The following is a 21,310-nucleotide window of genomic DNA, read 5'->3' as shown; positions in this document are numbered from 1 at the left end:
CTACCGTTTGCTCTTTTGCCTGTTAAACGAAAAGACTGTTTCCCTAATTACGTGGTGTGTAGGACAGGTCACTGGTTGGGTGTGTACCTGTGTGTGCGTGCACCTGTGTATGTGTGTTCAGGAATTATATGGCCATTAAATATTCAACCCCAAGCCCCCTCCATCCCCAGCACCCCCACCCTCCCACCCCCTCGACCTAGCACCCATTAACGCCTCATCACCGTTTAACTAGCTCTGTTGTCAATCACCTCAGGGCCCAGGCTGAAACAGAAAATATCTGGATCTGGTTTCCCGACTTACTTGTTCAATATAAAGAAAAAAAAAGGAGTGAGAACACCCCCAACACCACCACCACCACCACACACACACACACACACACACACACACACACACACACACACACACACACCACCTCCACCATACAAATCGAGCAATGTCTTAGTCAGGGACAATTAAATATAACTGAAATATTTTTAAGGGTGAAAATAATATTTGTCTGTTTGGTTTAATTACATGCTCTGCTAAACAATATGTCAGTCAGCTAAGATTTCAACTCTGCATTCATACAATACCACTGTGTGTGTGTGTGTGTGTGTGTGTGTCTATAATAAATTATGGGATCCCTTTTCTAATTGAAAATAATAACTAATCCATGGATAACAAGCTCTTGTATAATCCAAAGCCATATCCCTTCAGTTCTGGCCTATCTCGGCTGTAATAAAAGACAGGAAATGAGAGGCAAGTGAGAGTGGTGGCTTGGACATTGATGCTTAATGTAATCTGCCTTGAAATCAAATTATTTGACCTGGAAAGCCTAACAATACAAAACTCCTGCCAGGCTGCTGTTAAATATTTAGCACGTGCCTGTCATGAATACAAATGGAGCGCAAATTAGAATCTACAGGCGCGTGACCCCCATATCACACCCGGGGAGCACGGGGGGCTGGCTCTGCTTTAAATGTTTTAATTACTGGGGCCGCGGTGTGGCGTGCCATGCTACCTTACCGAGCAACATTGTTTGAAGGACAAGCGGCAAAATTCAACCGCTGGTAAACACGAGCAATCTGGTGTCCGTAATCTCATCACATTAACGCAAACAGGAAGATTCATTGAGGAGAGGGTCGGAATTTTGCTACAATGTCATTATAGTTCCCAGCATCCTCACTCAGCGTAGACAATATACTTTTTTTTAAAACTGTGTTCCTTCCTTGGTTATGTGATCTAGCTCAGGGCTCCAGGGAGGCACTGTCTTGCTCTTGTGCACTCTGCACTGAAGGTAGATTTGTCTCAGTGATTTTGATGTAAGAAAATCTGGTTTGTATTGATTGGGTATTGATTAGTGGAGTTAGCCTCATGTCCTGTCATTACTTCAGATAAATGGCCTTATTTGTTGTGTTATTATGTTCAACACAATCATGCCAGGAACAGTCAGAGGAGTATTGAACCGACACTTCATTGGCTTCATGGGTTCTATTTGTTCCAGGAATTAAAGGATGGTTTCTGTCCACATGGCTCTGCATGGAAGTGAAAAAACAGAGCTCCCTGACTCAATTTAAACACTTTAACCCGGTTTAAAAGAATAAAAAACGCTTCACATTTATCTTTGATTTTTTTTTTTTTTTACCTCTAAATAATGTCTGATTTAAAGATAAGGAGTTTTACAGACTCTCTCCAGCCATCTTTCTTTTTTATTTTCTCCTCTTTCCTCCCCATTCATTCAGGTTTGTTGTTCCCCCATGTTGAAATGATTAGTTATGCAAAGCTTGTAAGCACCGAATCAGAGTTATGGTCCCTAGGGAAATAAATTTGGCAGAAAATCAGTGTGAGAAGATTTAATTATCACGAGGAGACCTTTTTTCCTTGCTTTGGCCCACTGAAGCCCAAACTCCTCTCCTGTCTTTCTCTCTTCCATTCTGTGCTCAGCTCCACACTTAATAGCCAAAAAAAAGCCCTGGCGTCCGTGCTGCACGCCAACCCCCTCTTTGCCTTCCTTCGCCTCCCAATTTGTTTCATTGCATGGTGATAAGCCAAGCAATTACTGCTTTATTGATTTTTCATCACTGCAAATTTAACGCTGACCCCCCCCCCAAACTAGCGCTTCCCCTTTCCCCCTTGGAGATGGCGCAGGAAGGTGATTAGGTGACCTCCTGTCCTAAGCACTGCTGGTCCTGAGAACGAGTACTGGTGAATGCCAAATTCAGCTAACCTTGTTTGACCTTCTGTTGTCCCTGGGTAATGGGATGCTGATGCTGCCTGGTGTGGCTGTCACCTCTGTGGCTATGGAGCCTATAGCTTAATAATTTCTATAAGGATATCTAGGAATGACATATTTGACTCGATAGCAGCTGAGCTATCTCTGCAAAAGGCTAGATTACACAGAAATTGACTGTGCATGCTTTCATTCCATGTTCATTCAGGTCAAGTAGATAAATGATTGACAACAGCCTTTTACTCTCTGTGATTGGTAATGGCTTTTTGGGTCACCCTTATTAATTAACCTACTGCCAGTAAACCAATGTATACTCAGCAACTTCACACAGAGTCACTAACCTGATATATTTTCCTTTTTTTCCCAGTTTCGTTTGTTTATTTGTCTCCAAATATTCCATCCTGGTTTAGAGTTGTTTCAGGCATCACATAATAAATGCGAACATCTTCCATTGGGATATAATTAATTTAATTAAATGTTAAATTTGAAATATTTGTAAATTATTACCATTATTAGAATTCAATGTAAATAAATTAAGTTTATTTTCAGGAAATCACAAGAGGTTAAAACTTGATTTAATTAAATAATCACTTTGCAATATTTAGCAAAATTACAGAAATATGTAAATAGTAATTAGATGAGGTAGAGGGGCAGAAGCGGTTTGTCCTAGAAACACTACAAGCATGGGCAAGTTTCTGACACACACACACACACACACACACACACATATATATATATAAATGTGTAGTCGTATATCTGGACATAATCATGTACAGCAGTAGTCTGCTTGGTTCAGTTTAACAGGGTGGTCAGACTGCTGTGATTAGACACACCCGCAGACTGCTGCAGGTCAAAGTGCTCGCATCCTGGGTGGCTCTCGCCGTGTGATTGCCCCTGCAAGCTTTGTCTCTGGACATCAGAAGTCGCTTAAGAGTGTGGTCTTTAGAGAGTATAGCAATGTGTCCCTGTTCCTGTCTACTTTTTAAGATATATTATGTGGGACTGTGTTGAAGCATTTGTAAAGTAGATATACTTTCAGTAAAGAAAGCAGCTGCAGGAAGTGGTGATGAAGCATCAAATTCAGGAATAATGAATTCAGCTGCCGATCTGTTTACTTTCTTTGGTTTGATTAAATATATTTGTGAAACATTTGAATTACACTTCTGTACAAATTACAAATTATTTCTAAAAGTATCATATTTTACTCACCATCATCTTACGTCGTCTTTATATGATTTTAAAAAAAATACTTAGTAGGGTTAAGTTTTCTTCTTTAAATGCCAGTTGGTGGTGGACAAAATAAGATAAAAAAAATTTAAGAAAAAAGGGAAAGAAACATACAGGCTCTGTTAATTCAACTAAAGCAGTCAGCTTTAGTTGAATTAACAGAGAAAAAGGAATTTTTTTTTTTATCTTTTACAGTCAGTAAAAGATAAAAAAAAAAAAATTCCTTTTTCCACACATAAGGAAATACTAATAGAAAACACTAGAAAGGTAATAACATTTTTTGGACATTGTTTTGTTCAACATTAAATTTGAATATAACATACAGAAACTCTGCTTCCAGCCAGTGCAAAGGTTTGAGGGTTAGTTAACATACTTCTTTTCTTTAATGCTTTTCAATAAAGTTACGACAGAATGTGAAATGGTTCAAGTCAAATGTGATATTTTCTTGAGGTGTATTTCTTGATTTTACTCTCTTTGGATCCAAATTGTTTAATGCTCTGACATGGCATGTAAATTACACACGCACCCCTCATTTGAAACAAGTTGCCTTATCCTGCTGATCAGGATTGATTAATTATACAGGAATACATGTCACAATTGTAATTGAACTTTTAGAAATATAATTTAGTAAATTTAGGTATATTATGAAATTTAGTATTTTAGTGCAATATTTTTTATGCTTTAGCTCAGGAAGTGACAAGTTCCTCCTGCAGTATCAGAACAGCTCCAGTGATCCCAAGCATTTCCTTCCTGTGATTAAAACCATGAAGGAAAATAATTTATAGTGAGGAGTCTTGAATTTACTGTCACTTTTTGTTTTGTTTTACATGATTTCCTCCAATAAAGTAGAATAAAAGACAGCAATGTTTCACCCACAGCCAAGGTTATTAGTGTACGGCTGAGGTCAGAAGAAGAGGAGGTAGGAGGGCATTTGCTTAATTAATTACCACTCACACACACACACTTCCAGCCATGACCTTTAGTTATATAGTCTGAAGCAGACCACACAAACAGGGCTCTCTCTTCCCCTCTGTCCCTTTCCCTACATCACCAACACACACAGACGCTGTCAGGAACCAGCAGACTTAAAGGGAGAATCAATTACAGCTCAACTAAGGGGAAAGAGTTGGCTGCTTGATGGCTACATGTCAGGAGGACTGTAGGTCATGAGGCATGTGTGCATGTGTGTGAGTTGATGTTCATGTATTAGTGTTTGTTAAAATCGAATGCATTTCCAGGATTCTGATTACATCATTTTTGGTTTAAAGACCTTGCTCCAATTAAGTAATTAGTTGCTTGGTGTTTCTCTAATTATAGAGTTGTTCATAAAAGAGCTGCTGACCAGCCAGCCATCAAAAAATGGATACTACTGCACTTTTTCCTGCGCACACACACACTCATTCAACACACATAAACGCCCAGCTCGGTTCAGATTCAAGTTAATGTAGTCAAATGCTTGTTATTTCTGGTAAAGGGCAGGGTGGGGCGCTCTATGTCTAATCACACCAAAACAGGACTCTGGTTAATAAAAAGCACTGTGGGTGTCGCAGACATATCAAATCCTTAGTAGTGAATATATTTTTAAATGCGAGCTTATTCTTACTTAAAGTTTGTAGGTAATTCATCCTCTTGGAATAGGATCATAAAGACAGCAAAATATTTAATAACATTGTACAAATGGGGTAACAAAGTATAATAATATCTGGAATGCTACCATTACCCATTTGAAGACGGCCAGTGCAGAAAGAGGCTGTGATCTTGAATATCTCACCACTCAGCCTGTGAAAGCGTCACAATTTAATGAGATTCTGTGATGCTGCCCAGACTCAGGACATCAGCTAACACTCATAGTACTCTCTTTTTCACTCCCATACACACACACAAACACAGCCAGAGACGCACACCCAGCTGGTTTTAGTTAGCTTTATATGTATGTAGTTATCACTTTGCTGTCGGGTCAGCAGGAACAGTCAGAACTTTTCAAGAATTACAGATAAATAGTTTAATTTATTCAAAATGTAGACACACTTGTTTTAAAACTTGTATTGCTTGTGGCAACTGTAGTTTCTTTACATGGAGAAATGTTTCTCACACCTAAAACATTAGTTTTAGTCTGTTTAATACGGTTATAAATTTAAAAAAAAACTTGGGATCTCTGATAATTGGTAGGTAACATCTGAGGTTTGTCTATAATCTATATCAGTTTAAAATCTTGCACTTGCTTCAAATATCATGCTTGATTAAGTAATAAGTATTTGGAAGGATGGATGAACCAATGTTTTGTTCTTTCCCTTCATTTTTTAGACATTTTATAAATTATGTATTAGACAATAAATAAATTATATGTAATAAACATGCATTTAAGTGTGGTTGCAAGATTTTTAACACAGGGTCAGTTGAGGAGACAAAGTCGTATACTAATGAGTATAACAGGGTTGACACTAAAGACGATTAGTGTGTTTGGGAGAGAAGCGCCAAGATGCGAATGGAGATAGCCGAACATGGCGCGTGGCTGCCATGTCATCCTGTTATTAGCAGGTTGTTTGGGTCTTTAATTCATCTTTCAGGCCTTTATTGACTGCAGAGAGGCAGATCACTATCAGCACAAGGCACTACAGAAGTGTGTGTGTGAGAGACACTCAGTCACCAGATGCTCCTCATTTCCTGATGCCAAACGGATCTTATCATCATTTCTGCTGAGGTCAAAAATGTTTGTGACATTTAAAGCATTAATTTGCTAGAATGTGATCCTTTGTGGTGTTCTAAGTTTTACCTTAGTGGTTGTGCGTTGGTGGGTAGGTAGGTTAAGGTGATGTGTGACAGGCCCTTGATGACTGTGACAGGAGTTGACAGAATTCCGCAGAGACCAGTTGACACTGATAAGAAGGTGAGCACCACATGGGATCACTTGGCTTATGTGTGTGTGTGTGTGTTGTGTTGTGTGGAGCTTGGCTGCTGTAACACAGACTATAGAGGCACAAACCTTTTTTTTTTTTTTTAAAAGATGAGGATAGGTGTAATATACAAGCCATGGTGTGTAACATGTGTGTGTGATCTCAGGGGAACTCACATTAGACTGGCTTAGCCACCTGCTCTGCCATTGGACATATCTCTGCTCACATTCTCGCTTACAAACACATAAACATACGCACACACTCCTTGGGGACAGACCATGGACATCTGGCATGGCCTGTTAGAATTTTCCTTCATTTTATCTGACCTGTTGACCCTGACCGCCACAAGCATCAGCATCACAGCTTGTCATCATTGCAACACCACCATAAGTGATGCCTTATACAGAGCACACACAGTTCTGAGTTAAATTGTAGAGTGATATTACTGTTGATCAAATACAAAGTACTCACTTAATCCAAAATTAAACTGCAGTAAGTGCTTTAAGAAAAGTGAAGATGAAGTATATTATAGATCTGATCGTCGCCAGCTTTGACCGAGAGATTTAATGAGGTTTATTTTCTTCCCTAGCACTACCAAAAATGATATGGATATGGTTTACATCAGGTGAGGAAAAGATTTTACTGTGCATATTCTGTAAAACCTTAAAACATCCAGCTGTCTCATCCTAAAGATATGAAGCCACACCATTTCTCCAACCCTCTTCTCCCTGACTCACAGTTGTGTCCTGATCCTGATTGGGCCATACATATCCTCCATCAAGAGTAGGACACAGTCATTTGCCCATAAAACTAAAAAATAAATTACTAGGCATTTCCTTTCCAACATCAGCCTGTGACTGATTCAGTGGTATTTGTATTCTAAATGTCTCTGCTTGCCATATCTTTAGCACTTGGCACTCCAGACTGACTACAGCAGTTGGAAATGCTGAGGCAAAGGGATGATGGAGGTTTTTTTTGGTTGTTGTTGATTCTGTGTAATGTGTTTTTGTTTGTTTTTTTATTATTTAACTTTTTTCTTCACACTTTTTTTTTTTTTTTTTTTTTTTTTAAGAAATTCCCCTATACTACTACAATAAACTTATTTACTTTTCAGTGTCAAATCTAATTTAATGGTCTATTTTATCTGTTGCATGCATACCTTCATATGAGCCAGTCTTCAGTTTCGGCTGCACCTTTTCCCTGCACAGATATTTGTCACATTGCACGAATAAATCCACAGTCATTTAAGTGTGCATGGTCTGCAGTCTGAAATGTACATAGAAATAATAAAACCCCAAATCTTCACGTCTCTTGTAATTCTCATAGAGGTGATGACAATTAAGTGATTCACACCAAAGAGTTTTCTGTTTTGTCTGCTGTCATTACCCTCGTCTTCAATCTTTTTGCTCTGATTTCATGTCTTTATTTCTCCTTTTTTGTCTTCTTTACTCATTGAAGTCTCTTTTTTTCAGTGTCTAGTGCTTCAGGGTATTAGTTATGCAAATATTGACGTGCAGCTTTGGCCTAGTAGCTATCAATTGAAATCAGCAAATCGATAGGCTTAATAGCTGCTCATTAGCTACTTGATACATTTCCAGGGCTAACATCAGAACCTGTCAGCAGCTCCCAATCAATACAGTCTAAAAGTATTACCCAATCAAGGCCCACACCCATTTGATAACATAAGTTGGTCTTCAGAGTTTCTGCGTTGAATTAAAGGTCAGATGTGAAGTCGAACAGACTGGATCTTCTCTGATACGTCAACAAAAATGTGCTTTGCTGCAACATTTGCATACCGTTGAAGTCATCAGAGCAGTTAGAATTAGTTAGAATTAGAAACCATTGTTTGATTATTTTTGTTTTTGTATAGTCCAGTTGCCAGTCATGCATTGCTGTTGTTTCGGCCTAAAGAATCGTACAGTAAAGACTTTGATGCATCCAGGATGCTGCTGCTGAAATCGGGTTCAGACCGAAGCCCCTCTATCGCCCCTAGCACACAGCCCTGCTAAGCTTAACTCAGCTGTTTGATGCCAAGTTCTGCAAGTGTGTGCCTGTGTGTGTGCCTGCATGCATGTGTGAGTTTACTCAGCTCAGGGGTTACATAAACAAGAGCAGCTAGCCTACAGGTAAGACCCACAAGAGACCAGCCAAGACAGAGAGAGTGAGATGCAGCGCCAGTCTCTTAGCCTGGCGTTTTCCTGTTGGTGTCGCCATTGCTGGAGCTGGATATTTGCTAATGAAGCTGGAAAATGACTAAAGGAGATTGTAAACAAAGTTAGTGCACTCACACACACTGAATGCACTCATGCACGTGTTTTTCTGATAATGTTGTTAAGCTGGTAGGGGCAGGCGTCCGTGCATGTGTTTGTGTGTTTCCCTGATGGATCTGGGGCTGCTGTGAAGAGATGGGGAGAATGTGGGCGGACGGGGGATTGGAGGCGGAGGCTGGCAGCAGGGCAGTTGGCCGCTGGTGCGGAGAGAACAGGAGTGGTGAAGGGGATAGGGGAGGGGATGGCGGTGGGGGGGGGGGGGGGGGGGGGGGGGTGCAGCGGAGATAAATCATTAGAGAGCAGGTTATTGGAAATGCAGGGAGATAAAAGAGTGAAGAAGCCAGTAATTGCCTTAAAGATCAGACTACAAAGCATTACTTTGGATTTTACAAGGCCAGCCAGCAACAAAAGAGCAGTAATTTATGAGCTCAGTGTAAAAGAATAGCATAATTACATTAAAAATTAATGCTAATGAGGGCTAAAATGGGGAAGGTGGTTATTATGAAAGTTTGTATTCATCTTCCCTGGGTTGAATGATGGCTAGTGGCTTGATTAATGGCTTAATTTCTATCAATTAGCAGGCAAAAAAAATCTCCACTGAGACAGGCCTAAATTGAGCATTGAATTACAGATCTTTACCACAGTGCTGGGAGAGAGGTGGGGGGGCAGAGGAGGGAAAGGCGCATTACTGAAACCTGGGAAACCAAGAGATGTTGCCGTGTGTGTGAGAGCGTGTGCTTGTGAAAGCAAAGCACGGGATGCTGAACTTAAATGAACATTTTTCCTGATGTATTCTAAGAAGTGGGGGGGGGGTTTCCATCATGGCTTGCTGCTTTAAAAAAAACCCAAAAAAACGCACAAGAGAGGACCATTAAAAAAATATTAGAAGCATGAAAATTAAATGTAAAACAAAGTCTTTGCAGATTTGAATCTCTTTAAAAGATGATGCATGCTGTGATTAAACTGACCAGTTTAAATAGAACAAACTTCTTTAAAAATTCAGCAAACTCCAAATTTATTTTTTCGCTGCACTGCCTTCGTTGCGTGGCGCCATAAATTTAGGTGCACAGTTTGTCCCCTTTTACTTACTGCAGCCTATTCATTTTAATACATTCATTAAATGCCTTTAAATTCTATGTATGTTAAATTATTTGAAAACGCTGTCAAGGGTTTTGCTGTAATTTGTGAGATATCAATAAAACAAGTACTTAGATTCCCTTTTATTTATTTTTTTCCATAAAACAACAAGTGCTGCGGTAATTCAGCTGGCACACCAGCGCAGTCAATTACTGGAATTAATCAGCAGCGGCAATATATTCGGCTCGGCTGCTCTTGATTGACAAACTGTAGACCAAAGTTAACTGTACAAAGGCAACACCGGCCGCGGCTCGCATGTGGTTTTGTGTTGTGGTACACCCCCCTCTTCTGTCAGCAGAGTGTAACTGCTGACATAATGCTCCTAATCCATTTCCATTGGCTGGTTTGATCTTTTTTCTCCTCATCTTTGGGTCTTAATCAATGAGGTGGACAAACAGCTATTTAGAGAGAATAGCCTATTGATTCTGAGTCACTCATCAGCTCCACTGTCTATCTAACTAATTTTAGTAATCAGATGGAAAGTGTGTTTTCTGTTCCCTCTCATATACAGGAGCACACAATCATGCATGGATGTAACGACACAAACACACAGTGCCACTGTGTTTGGTCACTGTCTATTATTCAAATATGTAAAAAGTTGGGTTTTTTTGTCCGACATCATTTTGTTCTTTGAGTAACTGTAAGATTTGCGCATGCTGTATAGTTACTTGTAACTAATTTAGCTTCTTCTACTTTCAGTCTCATTCCCTGCCTGTGTGTCTCTCAGCTTTCACTGTATCCTCCTCTCATCACTGACAGAGGAGCGTTCCTAATGCAGTGACAATTGAGTCGACCTGTTAAATTTATTTGCCAGATAATGTGTCAATATTAAATATCAACTTTGACCTCTCCGAGCAGCAGAGTGCGCTCGCCCAGCGAGAGTATTGATTTTTGTCTGCCTCTAAGCTTGCTAAGCCTGCACTCAAAGTCCATTATTTTTGATTTTCTCATGAAATACATATCTTTTCCCGCTGACATCTGACAAACAGCATATGGACGTCATTTTATCTACCAATAATGTGTTTGTCAAAAAGTCTGAAGTCTTAATGGATTCCTGCAGAGCACACGGACAGCCCAGCAACAGACGGGCCTGCCAAGGAGATGCTTGCAGATACGGATGCGAATGTGTGTGTATGTATGTGTGTGTCTGTGTGCATGGATGCATGTCAGTGTGGCACTTTGTCTGGTTATTGTTTATGTAGGGCATTCATGCTCAAAGGACAGCAGAGAAGGGGTAATTGAAAAAATGAATTAAGTTTGCTGAATTAATTGTGGTGCATCACAGACATTAGTTTTCATTTAAACACGCGCGCACACTCATCCAGCGGTGATAGTGGTGTGAAGGACAGGCCACAGTCTCTAGGAGGATATTGGGCCAGTGTTCAGACTTCATCTAGCGGCCCAGTCAAGGTAATGACTATTTTTGGAGTCGCTATGTAATGTGTCTCTGCTCGCATCTTCCCCTGCCGGATGACAAGCTGATAGTCTGTCATATTGGAAGGCTTAATTCCACTCGTCACTCAGTTGTCCAATTCTGCACTGCATTAAAATCAAAACCGAGTTTGTTGAAGTGCTATTATGAACTATAATGGAGTGTGTGTGTGATAATGTGTGACATTTTGCTGTGAAAGCTGGAACAAATATTCATTTATTCATTAAATGCTGGGGCCATGACGATCTGTTGTGACACCCTTTCTGTAGCTGCTAATGGATCGAATTAATTTCTGTTATTAGCTCCAACTGCATACAGTGTGTGTGTGTGTGTGTGTGTGTGTGTGTGTGTGTGTGTGTGTGTGTGTGTGTGTGTGTGTGTGTGTGTGTGTGTATGTGTGTGCGGGGTTATATAGCCTGAGCATACCTACTTCATTTATATATTTATAAAACCAATCGCATAAGTTTGTAAGTTTTTGTGTACTTGTTGAGAGCACTTGTATCCCAGTTCTTGTGTCCCAGTCTAAGCATGTTCCCATTTGTGTACTTGTTTTTTTGACACAGCCTACATCGGTGCAGCAGAGAAGCATGGATGTCTGCTGGATTGACAGATAGGAAGATGGGAGAGTGCAGGAGAGGACGGATGGATGGGAAAGAGAGGGATGAATATTGACTGATCAGTGGAAAGATTGACAGGCGGAGAATAATGGGAGCGTTCAGTCTTTTTTTTTGGTCTTTTTTTTTTCCTCCCTGTCTCTAACGTTCCCAGCACACCTATTTTTGCCCTCCCACGCTACGAAGACTGCTCTTGAATTCTTGAAATGATTTGTTATCTGATATGCAGAATCTTGATGTGTTTATATCCAACAGTAATTTAGTGGAAACCCTTTTGTGTCTTTTAGTTAGATTGGACAAGCCGGAGAGAAATACTCTCTGATACCTGAAAACTGTATGAAACTTAATCTGATTTAGTGTCCATAATGAAATTCCACTGCAGTGAGTTTGTGTTCATATTTTGATTATTTTAGAATGCCATTATCTGAATGTAATTCACTATCTGGCTATTACCTTGTTAGTATGTTTTAGTTTCCTGTGCCTTTTGTGGGGACTCCTTGTCCTTGGCTAAGCATTAGTACTTTATGGTGGAGACCAAGATTAATATAAGGGAGTATAGGAAAATCTCATACTGTATGTGTCAAATGACATTATATAAGAGAGAGAGAGCCCACTACAGATGAAATCAGGTGCCTTTCATAGCATGACAAGGGATGGCAGCCGCTCTGTGTGACTGTGGACATACGTGTGTGTTTCTAGATATGTGTGTGTGCTTTTGTTCATGGCTTCCTTCTGTGTAACATATGTTTCAGAGGGAACTTCTCTGGAGGAGCAAGTGCGAAGGATAAAGGACATTGAGGCCATCGAAAGTGATTCTTTTGTTCCTCAGGCTTTCAAATCATCCCGGGATGACATAAAGGTGCGTTCTGTCTCTCTTTCTATCCCAGCCCCTCAGTCTCTAGCTTTTCACTCTGTCTCTTATTGAATTTTCCTCCATGAAACGTTGTGCCCTCTGTCCAGAGACAGCCCAGACCAAATCAGACATTCCCATTCAGTGCCGTTTGTTCCGGCCTGAGACGGTTTCATCAGACGTTCCACTGTTCCACTGCCTCCAAAGCAGCAGCACCCACACAAAGGCCACAGCAGGCAGCAGCCATCCTCTTTCACCCCCTCTGGTAGTGCAGATGCAGACAAAACACAGAGGTCATTATTGAAATGTTCCCGTCTCTGAAGGAGCAGGAATTAGATTTGTTGCGGCTCATGGCTGTTTTGAAAAGGCGGACGACAACATGTGACAGCAGACCTACACAGACTTTTGGGATATATCATGGTGAATCTGACAAAGGTCAAGACCCAAGTGGCTTCAGTTTGAAGTTTGAACTGGAACGAGTTGGTCTGCACTGGCAGGGACAGACTGCACAGATTGCAGGAGGGCATGTGTCTTATGCATATTGAACACTCCCCTCCCAAAAAAAACTATTAGTAAGGACTACATAATAGAATCACTTGAATATGACCAAGCAATATTTTATTAAACATTTTTTCAGAAAGCGTGTAAGTTTTGTTGTGTCTTTGTGTTTTACACAATCCATTTATTTCTCTTTTCAATGCAAAGTAATTTGATTAAAAACAACTTTAAGTCAACAAAATTTAATCAGTTTTTAGATGAGTCATTTAGGCATCATTGTCATGAACTACAGCCCGCCCCCCCCCCCCCCCCCCCCCCCCAAAAAAAAAAGTACTTTCAGCATGTTGTTCACCAGGAATGCATTAGCTAGTTTCACTGCATGATACTTGGCACATCACCATCTTTATTAGTTCCTGTGTTTCATATCTCGCTCACTTTTTGTTTCCTGCCAAATGAATTTTAAAGAGATTTTTTTTTTTTTCCAACCGGGTAAACATTTGCTACATTTGCTCTGGGGCTTGGATTAGCAGCATTTGAAACATGAATGGGCTTGGCAAAATGTTTATTTTGATATTTCTTTTTCTTTTTTCTTTTTTTTAAATCAACTACAACAATGAAAAGAGGGAGTCCATTAAAATATGGAGCTTATTAAAGCTTAAAGAGTTGCTTCCAAAAATGTCGAAAGTCATATTATATATCACATATTTTCAGTTTTATTAGGCTCTGTGTATAGCAGCATGATGGGGACAGTATTTGCATGTATTTGCAACTAAATGTACAAAATGTTGCTGTTTCACTCAAACGGCCAACCTCTCACAAAGCTATATTTGAACATTGACTTTTTTTTGTTAATGAAGAGCATGAAAACCAGCAAATACTGTATATCTATGTTCTCTGGTGAATAAGTAAATAAAAAAGTAAATAAATAAATATAAGTAAATAAAACCTAACTAAAATAAGAGGAACACTTAAATTTATTTGCTGCTTTATTATATACACAACTAGATTAATCAAGTGAAATATAATAAATCCATGCAGCTTCATTCTAATAAGTTTACCGCCAGTCTGTCTCTGCCATCTGCTGGACAAATACAGAAATAAATTAGATTAGATTTTTTTTTTTTTTGTAACAATTTTGCACCACATAATTGCATAGTTCTTATTAAATAAATAATCCTGCATTTCTGCAGTCTGCATTCTTAAATAGCTATAAAATATATACAGAATCTTTTGTTTGTATGTTTGGAGCTCGAATGGAAAATGTTTATACCAGTCATCAGGGTCTCTACATTTTATTTCCCACCTTCTTTTGTATTTTGGGATAAATCATATAAATAAACAGGACATTTTTGAGTCGTCACAGTTTGTTGAGATAAATGTATGAAATTTTGAGTGTGGCAAAACTACTTATATAAAAAATATGTCATTGATAATTAAAAAAAACATTTGATACTCTAAAATACATTTGTGTTGATTCTGCTGTCTCTGTTGATGTACTCTAACATGTTTCTCTCCTTGAATGTACTCATTTAAGTATGATCTGGTTTTATTTGCAATTTTTTGTGATCTCAGACGGAACCAGCTGAGGTAAAGCAGGAGTCGGAGTGGGTCTCATCCCAAGACATCACCCTTCCTACATCCATAGTCTACAACGACATCGACACACTTGCTCATCCCAGTGTAAGTTGTCGCCAGACAAACCTGTTTTCACTATCTGATCCAATATCAGTCCAAGTTCCAAGTTCCAAACACAGCTCCATAAAACAGACTTTCATGACAATTTTTGGGCCACAGGATTTCAAACCCTCCAACTGCAGTAAAAGTTGGTCTTGCTTCATATTTACAGGGCAGTGCTTGAGTTTATGGACTGATGAATAAACTTGGTAGACTTTTTCTTTTAAAAAATGCAACTTCTACTCCAAACACCACGACTTTTTACGCCATTCCTGTACATACGGATACAGCACATCTTTTCATATAAGACTCTGCAGTATAGCAGTTTATAGCCTCCGAACATTTCCTCCTCCTCTGACTGCAAACCAACAATGAAAAACGAGAAGGAAAACTTTAAACTCCAATAACGCTCCCTGGGGCTTCCCAGTCATCTATCTCCACTGGGGAAACTAAGTTATGCCCTGATGTATGCAGATAACCCCCCTCACATGCAAGCACTATGCCCCCCAGCCCAATACACACACACAAATACACCTTCAGACAGGCTGATATATGGTAGCAATATGCCCCAGGCAGACCCCGGCCACAGCTTCAGCTCTTGCTCCACTTCCAATTAGAACAGATGAGTCCCATTAGCCCTGCTCAGATACTGTCATCCCACACACATAGCCTCATTACAAGCATGATACCAGCGCATGGCTGACAGACAAGAACTCGCTGGTGTTGAATCTAACACATAGATAACATGGAGTGCAGCTGTAAGCACCAAGCTGGGAATGAAGGATTGACATACTCAGAGGTTGCTCTACTATCTGCATAATAACAAACACATATCATCACATCAATGTACAGTAGTTACACATGGCCAGTATGTCAACATTATCGCTCATCCTCACATAAACATGCATAGTGGATATAGAAATAATCTGCCATCCCCCTTCCCATGCCTCAGTCCTATAGTTCTCAGTCATTATGTTACTTCCTAATAAACAGATGCCTTCATTCATCAGACACTTGCAGTTGCAGTTTTATAGCCCTCTTACAACCAATATCATCGCTGCTGGTGATGTACTGCATTGAATATAAGTCATATGCAAACCTTTTCTAGCTGTAGGGCTCACAGGTTAAGATGAGATATATATTGAAATTTCTCATGTGCAATTGGAAGTAGTTAGACTAAGCCAATAAGATGTGAGTGAACCCCCTTCAGTGTTGCATTATAGGCTCATTGCTTTGTTAGTAACTACTCTGAAGTCACAACCGATGGAAGTGGGCAGTACTGACAACTCTGCTTATTTACAAGGAATCAAACAATCCCAATTCCAATGAAATCGTAACGTTTCGTAAAAGGTAAATATAAACAGAATACAATGATTTTCAAATTCTTTCCAAACCGATATTCAATTTATTAAACTACAAACACGAGATTGTTCAGACTGATAAACATTATTGTTTTTGCAAATATTCACTCATTTTGAATTTGATGTCCGCAAAAGGTTTCCAAAAAAACTGGGACATGTAATATCACAATTCCTTTTAACAAACAGTCAGGGTGGGTTTTGGAAGTGGAGACACCAATTGTTGAAGTTTTGTAGGTCGACTTATTTCCCGTTCTGATGTACAACTTCAATTTCACATCAAGTTCAACAGTCTGAGTCTTGAAGATGAAAAATGTTGTTTGGATGGCAGCATATGTTGCTCCAAAATCTTTATGTACCTTTCAGTATTAATGTTGCCTTCACAAGTTGCTCATTCATTGGGTACCAACGCACCACTATCCCATCCCAGATGCTGGCTTTTGAACTTTACGCTGATAACAATCTAGATAGTACTTTCCTCTTTTGCCCGAAAGTCCATGATTTGAAATAAAAAATAAATAAATGTGGCCTCATCAGACCACAGCACACTTTTCTAAGTGAGATCTGGTCCATCTAAGTCAGGGGTGTTTCTGGGTGTTGTTTATATATGACTTTTGTTTTGCATGGTACAGTTTTAGTTTGCATTTAGTTAACGGACAGTGGCTTTCTGAAGTGTTTCTGTGGACACCTGCTAATGTCTTTTACACAATGATGTCAGTTTTTAATGCAATGCCGCCTGAGAAATCAAAGGTCACAGTTACTCAGTGTTGGTTTTTGGCTTTGCTGCTTACATGCAGAGATTTCTCCAGGTTCTCCGATTTTTTCGAAAACTAAGGATTGTAGAGGATGAGAAATGTTCTTAAACTGCTGGACTATTTGCTCACACAGCTGGTGACAAAGTGGTGAACCTGGCCCTATCCTTGCCTGTGAATAACAAAGCCTCTTGAGGATGCTCCTTTAACACCCATTATCAATCAGTCAACCAAAACTTTATTTATATCACCTTTTATACAACTGAATGTAGCACAAAATTTTATATTAGTGTTCAAAAATGCAGATCTACAGACACATTTACCCATATACTTGGACACACACATACAATACTGGTCAAAGCCTGTACACAAGCCCGTATGAAATTTAATAGGAATGCCTATTGAATCGATGTTTGGCGTTATGCATATTTAAAAGCAGTGGGACAATTAAGTAAGTGGCATCTAACGCTCAACTCTATTACAGTATGAGAACTTTGGAGACTGGATAGAAATGAAAAAAAAATGTAATTAAAAAAAAAAATATATAAGAATAACTTTTAAATAACAAATACATCAAAATAAAATTAAGCAGTACAATAAAGGAGATGTACATAAAAGCTACTAATAAATATTAGTTTAAAGCCAAGCTAAAAAGGTAAGTCTTAAGTTTTCTTTTAAAAATGTCCAAATTCTCAGCTGCTCTCAGGTCTTTAGGTAAGCTCTTTCATAGACAAGGACTGTAATAACAAGAATCTGCCTCCCTGTGAGTTTTGGTTCTGATTTTAGGTATCAATAAAAGGCCTTAACTCTGTCCCAACTTTGTTGGAATGTGTTGCAGGCATCAAATTCAAAATGAGTAAATTATTGCAAAAATATTCAATTACAGTTTTATCAGTTTGAACATAAAATATTTTGTCTTTCTAGTGTGTTCAACTGAATAAAAGTTAAAAACCATTTGCAAGTCATTGTATTCTGTTTTTATTTGGATACACAACGACCCAACTTCATTTAAATTGGGTTTGTAGCTTATGTTTTCAACACTAGTATTTGTGAGATGACAGTTGCAGTAACTATGACCAACAGCTGGAATGACTCAGTGTTGGACAGATTGTGTGTTTGAACTACTCAGAGTATAAAGATGTTTCAAACAGAAAAGTACATATTATGTGTGTATGTTTTAAGTTTTCCAAGTCCAAGTTTAGCTGTTATTTGGATTAAACCTTAAATGCCAACTGTTTTGTCAACTTTCATTTGAGTCCACACCCCAACACAGAACATGAACGTGTAATTGGGCCAACATGGACTCAGCAGGCCACAAGCCTTGCTAGAGCATCACCTCAGGTGATCTGTGGGGCATGCTGCTGGGACTTGATCTGGACCCTTTCCACACTCCAGTGAGGTTGTGATTCTGAAAGACCTCATAACACCATTCCCAGAGGGTCCTGGGATGGAATTTTCATTCTCCTCTGGTTTCTTTGTCCAAGGAGGTTGCTTCCTTTCCACCTTTAGCTCCTGCTACAGAGGAAGTCGCTGCTCCTTTGCCTCTGGTTCCTGTACCGTAGAGGTTCCTAAAAAGAGATGCTCTCTACCTTTGCTTTCACCTTTCCAACTTCTATGTTTCCCCCTTCCCTCAGATTAAAAGTCTCGCCGTCATCCTTGACAGCACTCTATCTATCTATAGTTCTATATAAATAGCGTCACTTGTTCAGCTTAGTTGCTCCTCCGTTTCATCTCCCATCAATATACATATTTCTCACACCCAGCAGTACTTCTGTTGTGGTCCACTCCCTGGTTGCATCCTGTTCTGAATACTGCAATTGTGTTCTTCTAGGTTTTCCTGACAAGTCTCTAAGGCTGCCTTAATGCACCGACATACCTGGGCTGAAGCCGAGGGGCCCATGGAGTTTAGGAGCATATCATTTTTGGGTCAAAATTACCTAAAAAGTCCAATTGTTATAGTAGCTTCTAAGTTCTCCTGTCAATCAACACCTTATGCAAATTTGAAACGGCTGATTGATCTAAACGAACCCATTGCCGCCATTCCAAATCTCGCCTCCCCATACGTCAGTCAGGTCATGTGTTACCACTTTGATAGAGACAGGTTGCAAAAAAAAGGTCAGCAGTGGTGCTTGCAAAAGAAAATTGGCTCATGACAAACAAAACTAGGAGCAAAATTTACTAAGGAGCATCCCAAATGTTTTTAGTCTCACACAAATGCCAAAGGAGGAACTGCTCACCTAACCCACCCAAAAAAGCAGTGGGACCTTCCTCTCCTGTGGCACCAATCCCCATCCTTCATCAACTCCACTGGCTTCCAATTAAGTTCTGTATCATCTATAAAATCTTACTTCTTACCTTCAAGGCCATTTACAACTTCACCCTTCAGCTCTTTACTGAGCTCCTTCACGTTAACATACTCAGCTGTACTCTCAGATGTTCCTCCTCCACCAAACTCACTCTCCTGCCAGCTTGCTTTTCCATGATGTTGAGAGCCTAGTTGCTTGTCCCACCATCTTTTGAATTCTTTGCCACTGAACATAGAATAGTAAAATTATCTCACCTTCTTTAAATCCCATCTTAAAATGCTCTTTTTATTCAAGCACATTCCATTTAGTTATGAGACTGGAATGAGACTGACTACACAGTTTGACTGTTTTGTTGTTTTTATATGTTTTACATGTTTTGGGTTTTTACTTCCCTATTTTTTTTAAATCTTATTTTGTACAGGGACTTTAGTGTCCTGAAAGGCACCTATAATATTATGTATATTTCAAATTCACTATTTCACAAAATAACAAACTAAAAGTAACAACAAAACCTAAGACACAAAAATATTTTAGGGCTCATAGCATTTTGAAACAAGCAATATAATAAGTTGTTTGTTTTTTTAAAAATAATATTGTTTATTGATTATGTGTGTGTGTGTGTGTGCGTGCATATTGTTTTGTGCATATTATGCACAATATGCATATTTTGTGCATATTGTGCATATTGTAGTTGTTTGTGCCCATGCGCTATAATGCAGACTTAATCCAAGGTAGAAATTTGCCACATACAATTTAACAACAGGATAATTTAGTCCTGTGTTGTCTTCCACTTTATGTGCCTTTTCTTATATGTTTACTTACAGTTTGCATTTCTACTGTCCCACAGTTGTTCATGGACAAGGAAAAGGCTGAAGAGCTGTGGCTAAAAAGACTGATCTCACTGCGGCAAGAAAGACTGATGGGAAGTCCGGTGACTTGAAGACCAGAATATCCTGTTGGTCCAAATGGAGCCTCAGTCCAGATCTTCCCTTCAAATTTTTGTCTCCATCCATGTGATTATGTTGTGTTTTTGAACATTAAAGTGTTTTTTTTTATTTTTTTTTTTATTTGTAATTATTCCTTTCCTGTTTTAGCAGCATGTAAAACACAGTTTTTGACCCATATTTTTTTTTATGAATTAATAGTTTGATGTTTTTTATTTGGCCTTATTTATTTTGAGTAAGGTAAAAATCTAAATTTCATATGTCAGTTTCTATATAGATGGCACAATGCTAATAATACTTAAATACTTTTGTCTAATGTGACCAAGGCAAATAAAGATAGTAGGAAAAACTCAAAAATGTTGTGCTATTGTGGTGATCAACTGTGAAGACTTTCACAAAAAGAGAAGCAGAGTCTCTATACACAAAAACTCATCACGCTTGTATTTGTAAAGTTAAAATACCCCAACCAACAGACTAGAAAACAGATATTCTTATCTCCGATATACATCAGGGCTGACATTAAAAATGAACTTCTCAGATCTTAAGTGATCTATGTTTTTGTTTTCTCTGTGTTGTGTTATTCTTTCAAGTAGATATGGATTCATTGCTGTGACTCAGCACACGTCTATTTATGGAACTGGCAGATGGTAAATCTATACAGAGTCTGGGACATAGCCTGTCGGTCATACTCTCCAAATAGTCAGTCTTGTGTGTTCTTAATTATTATTATTATATATAAATTGATGTGTCAAAAAAATATATTATATTTGGCTGGGTGAATGGGCAACTTGCATTCATAGTGGTGTCCATACTACTAGCAAGTGGATGCAGAAAGTGTCTGCAATTTACGGTTATTATATTAAACACCGCTTTATAAACAGTTATTAATAATGACATTATCTCATTCCTTTTTAAAAGACATTTATATTTTTCTGCCTTGAATGAATATAAATGGTTGCATAAAAGCTACACTGACCCTGTGTGAATAATACAGATACACAGAAGAAAGATTTCACAGTGACATGCACATGTAAAGAAAGAAAATTAAGAGTTTGAAAAGAAATTCCTCCAGAAATTTCTTCAGCGTCGTTGCCATAGCACCTATTCACAACATACAGCGCATGGACGGTGTCTTCAAAAAGCGC

The 21,310-nt window shown here is 38.9% G+C and overlaps 1 protein-coding gene across 1 annotated transcript in view; it reads left to right on the top strand.

Annotated features, from left to right (window-relative positions):
* Positions 1 to 20,488, top strand: part of rsrc1 (arginine/serine-rich coiled-coil 1) — a 123,131-nt gene extending 102,643 nt beyond the window's left edge. Inside the window, exons 8-10 of the mRNA XM_079246724.1 lie at positions 12,536 to 12,642; positions 14,704 to 14,811; positions 20,069 to 20,488. Coding sequence (XP_079102850.1) covers positions 12,536 to 12,642; positions 14,704 to 14,811; positions 20,069 to 20,161 — 308 coding nt within the window. The 3' untranslated portion in view covers positions 20,162 to 20,488. The remainder of the gene's footprint in view (positions 1 to 12,535; positions 12,643 to 14,703; positions 14,812 to 20,068) is intronic.
* Positions 20,489 to 21,310: the final 822 nt, after the last annotated feature.

This window comes from Telmatherina bonti, assembly GCF_933228915.1.
Source record: "Telmatherina bonti genome assembly, chromosome: 9".
NCBI lineage: Eukaryota > Metazoa > Chordata > Actinopteri > Atheriniformes > Telmatherinidae > Telmatherina > Telmatherina bonti.
This window is presented reverse-complemented; position numbering and strand designations above follow the sequence as displayed.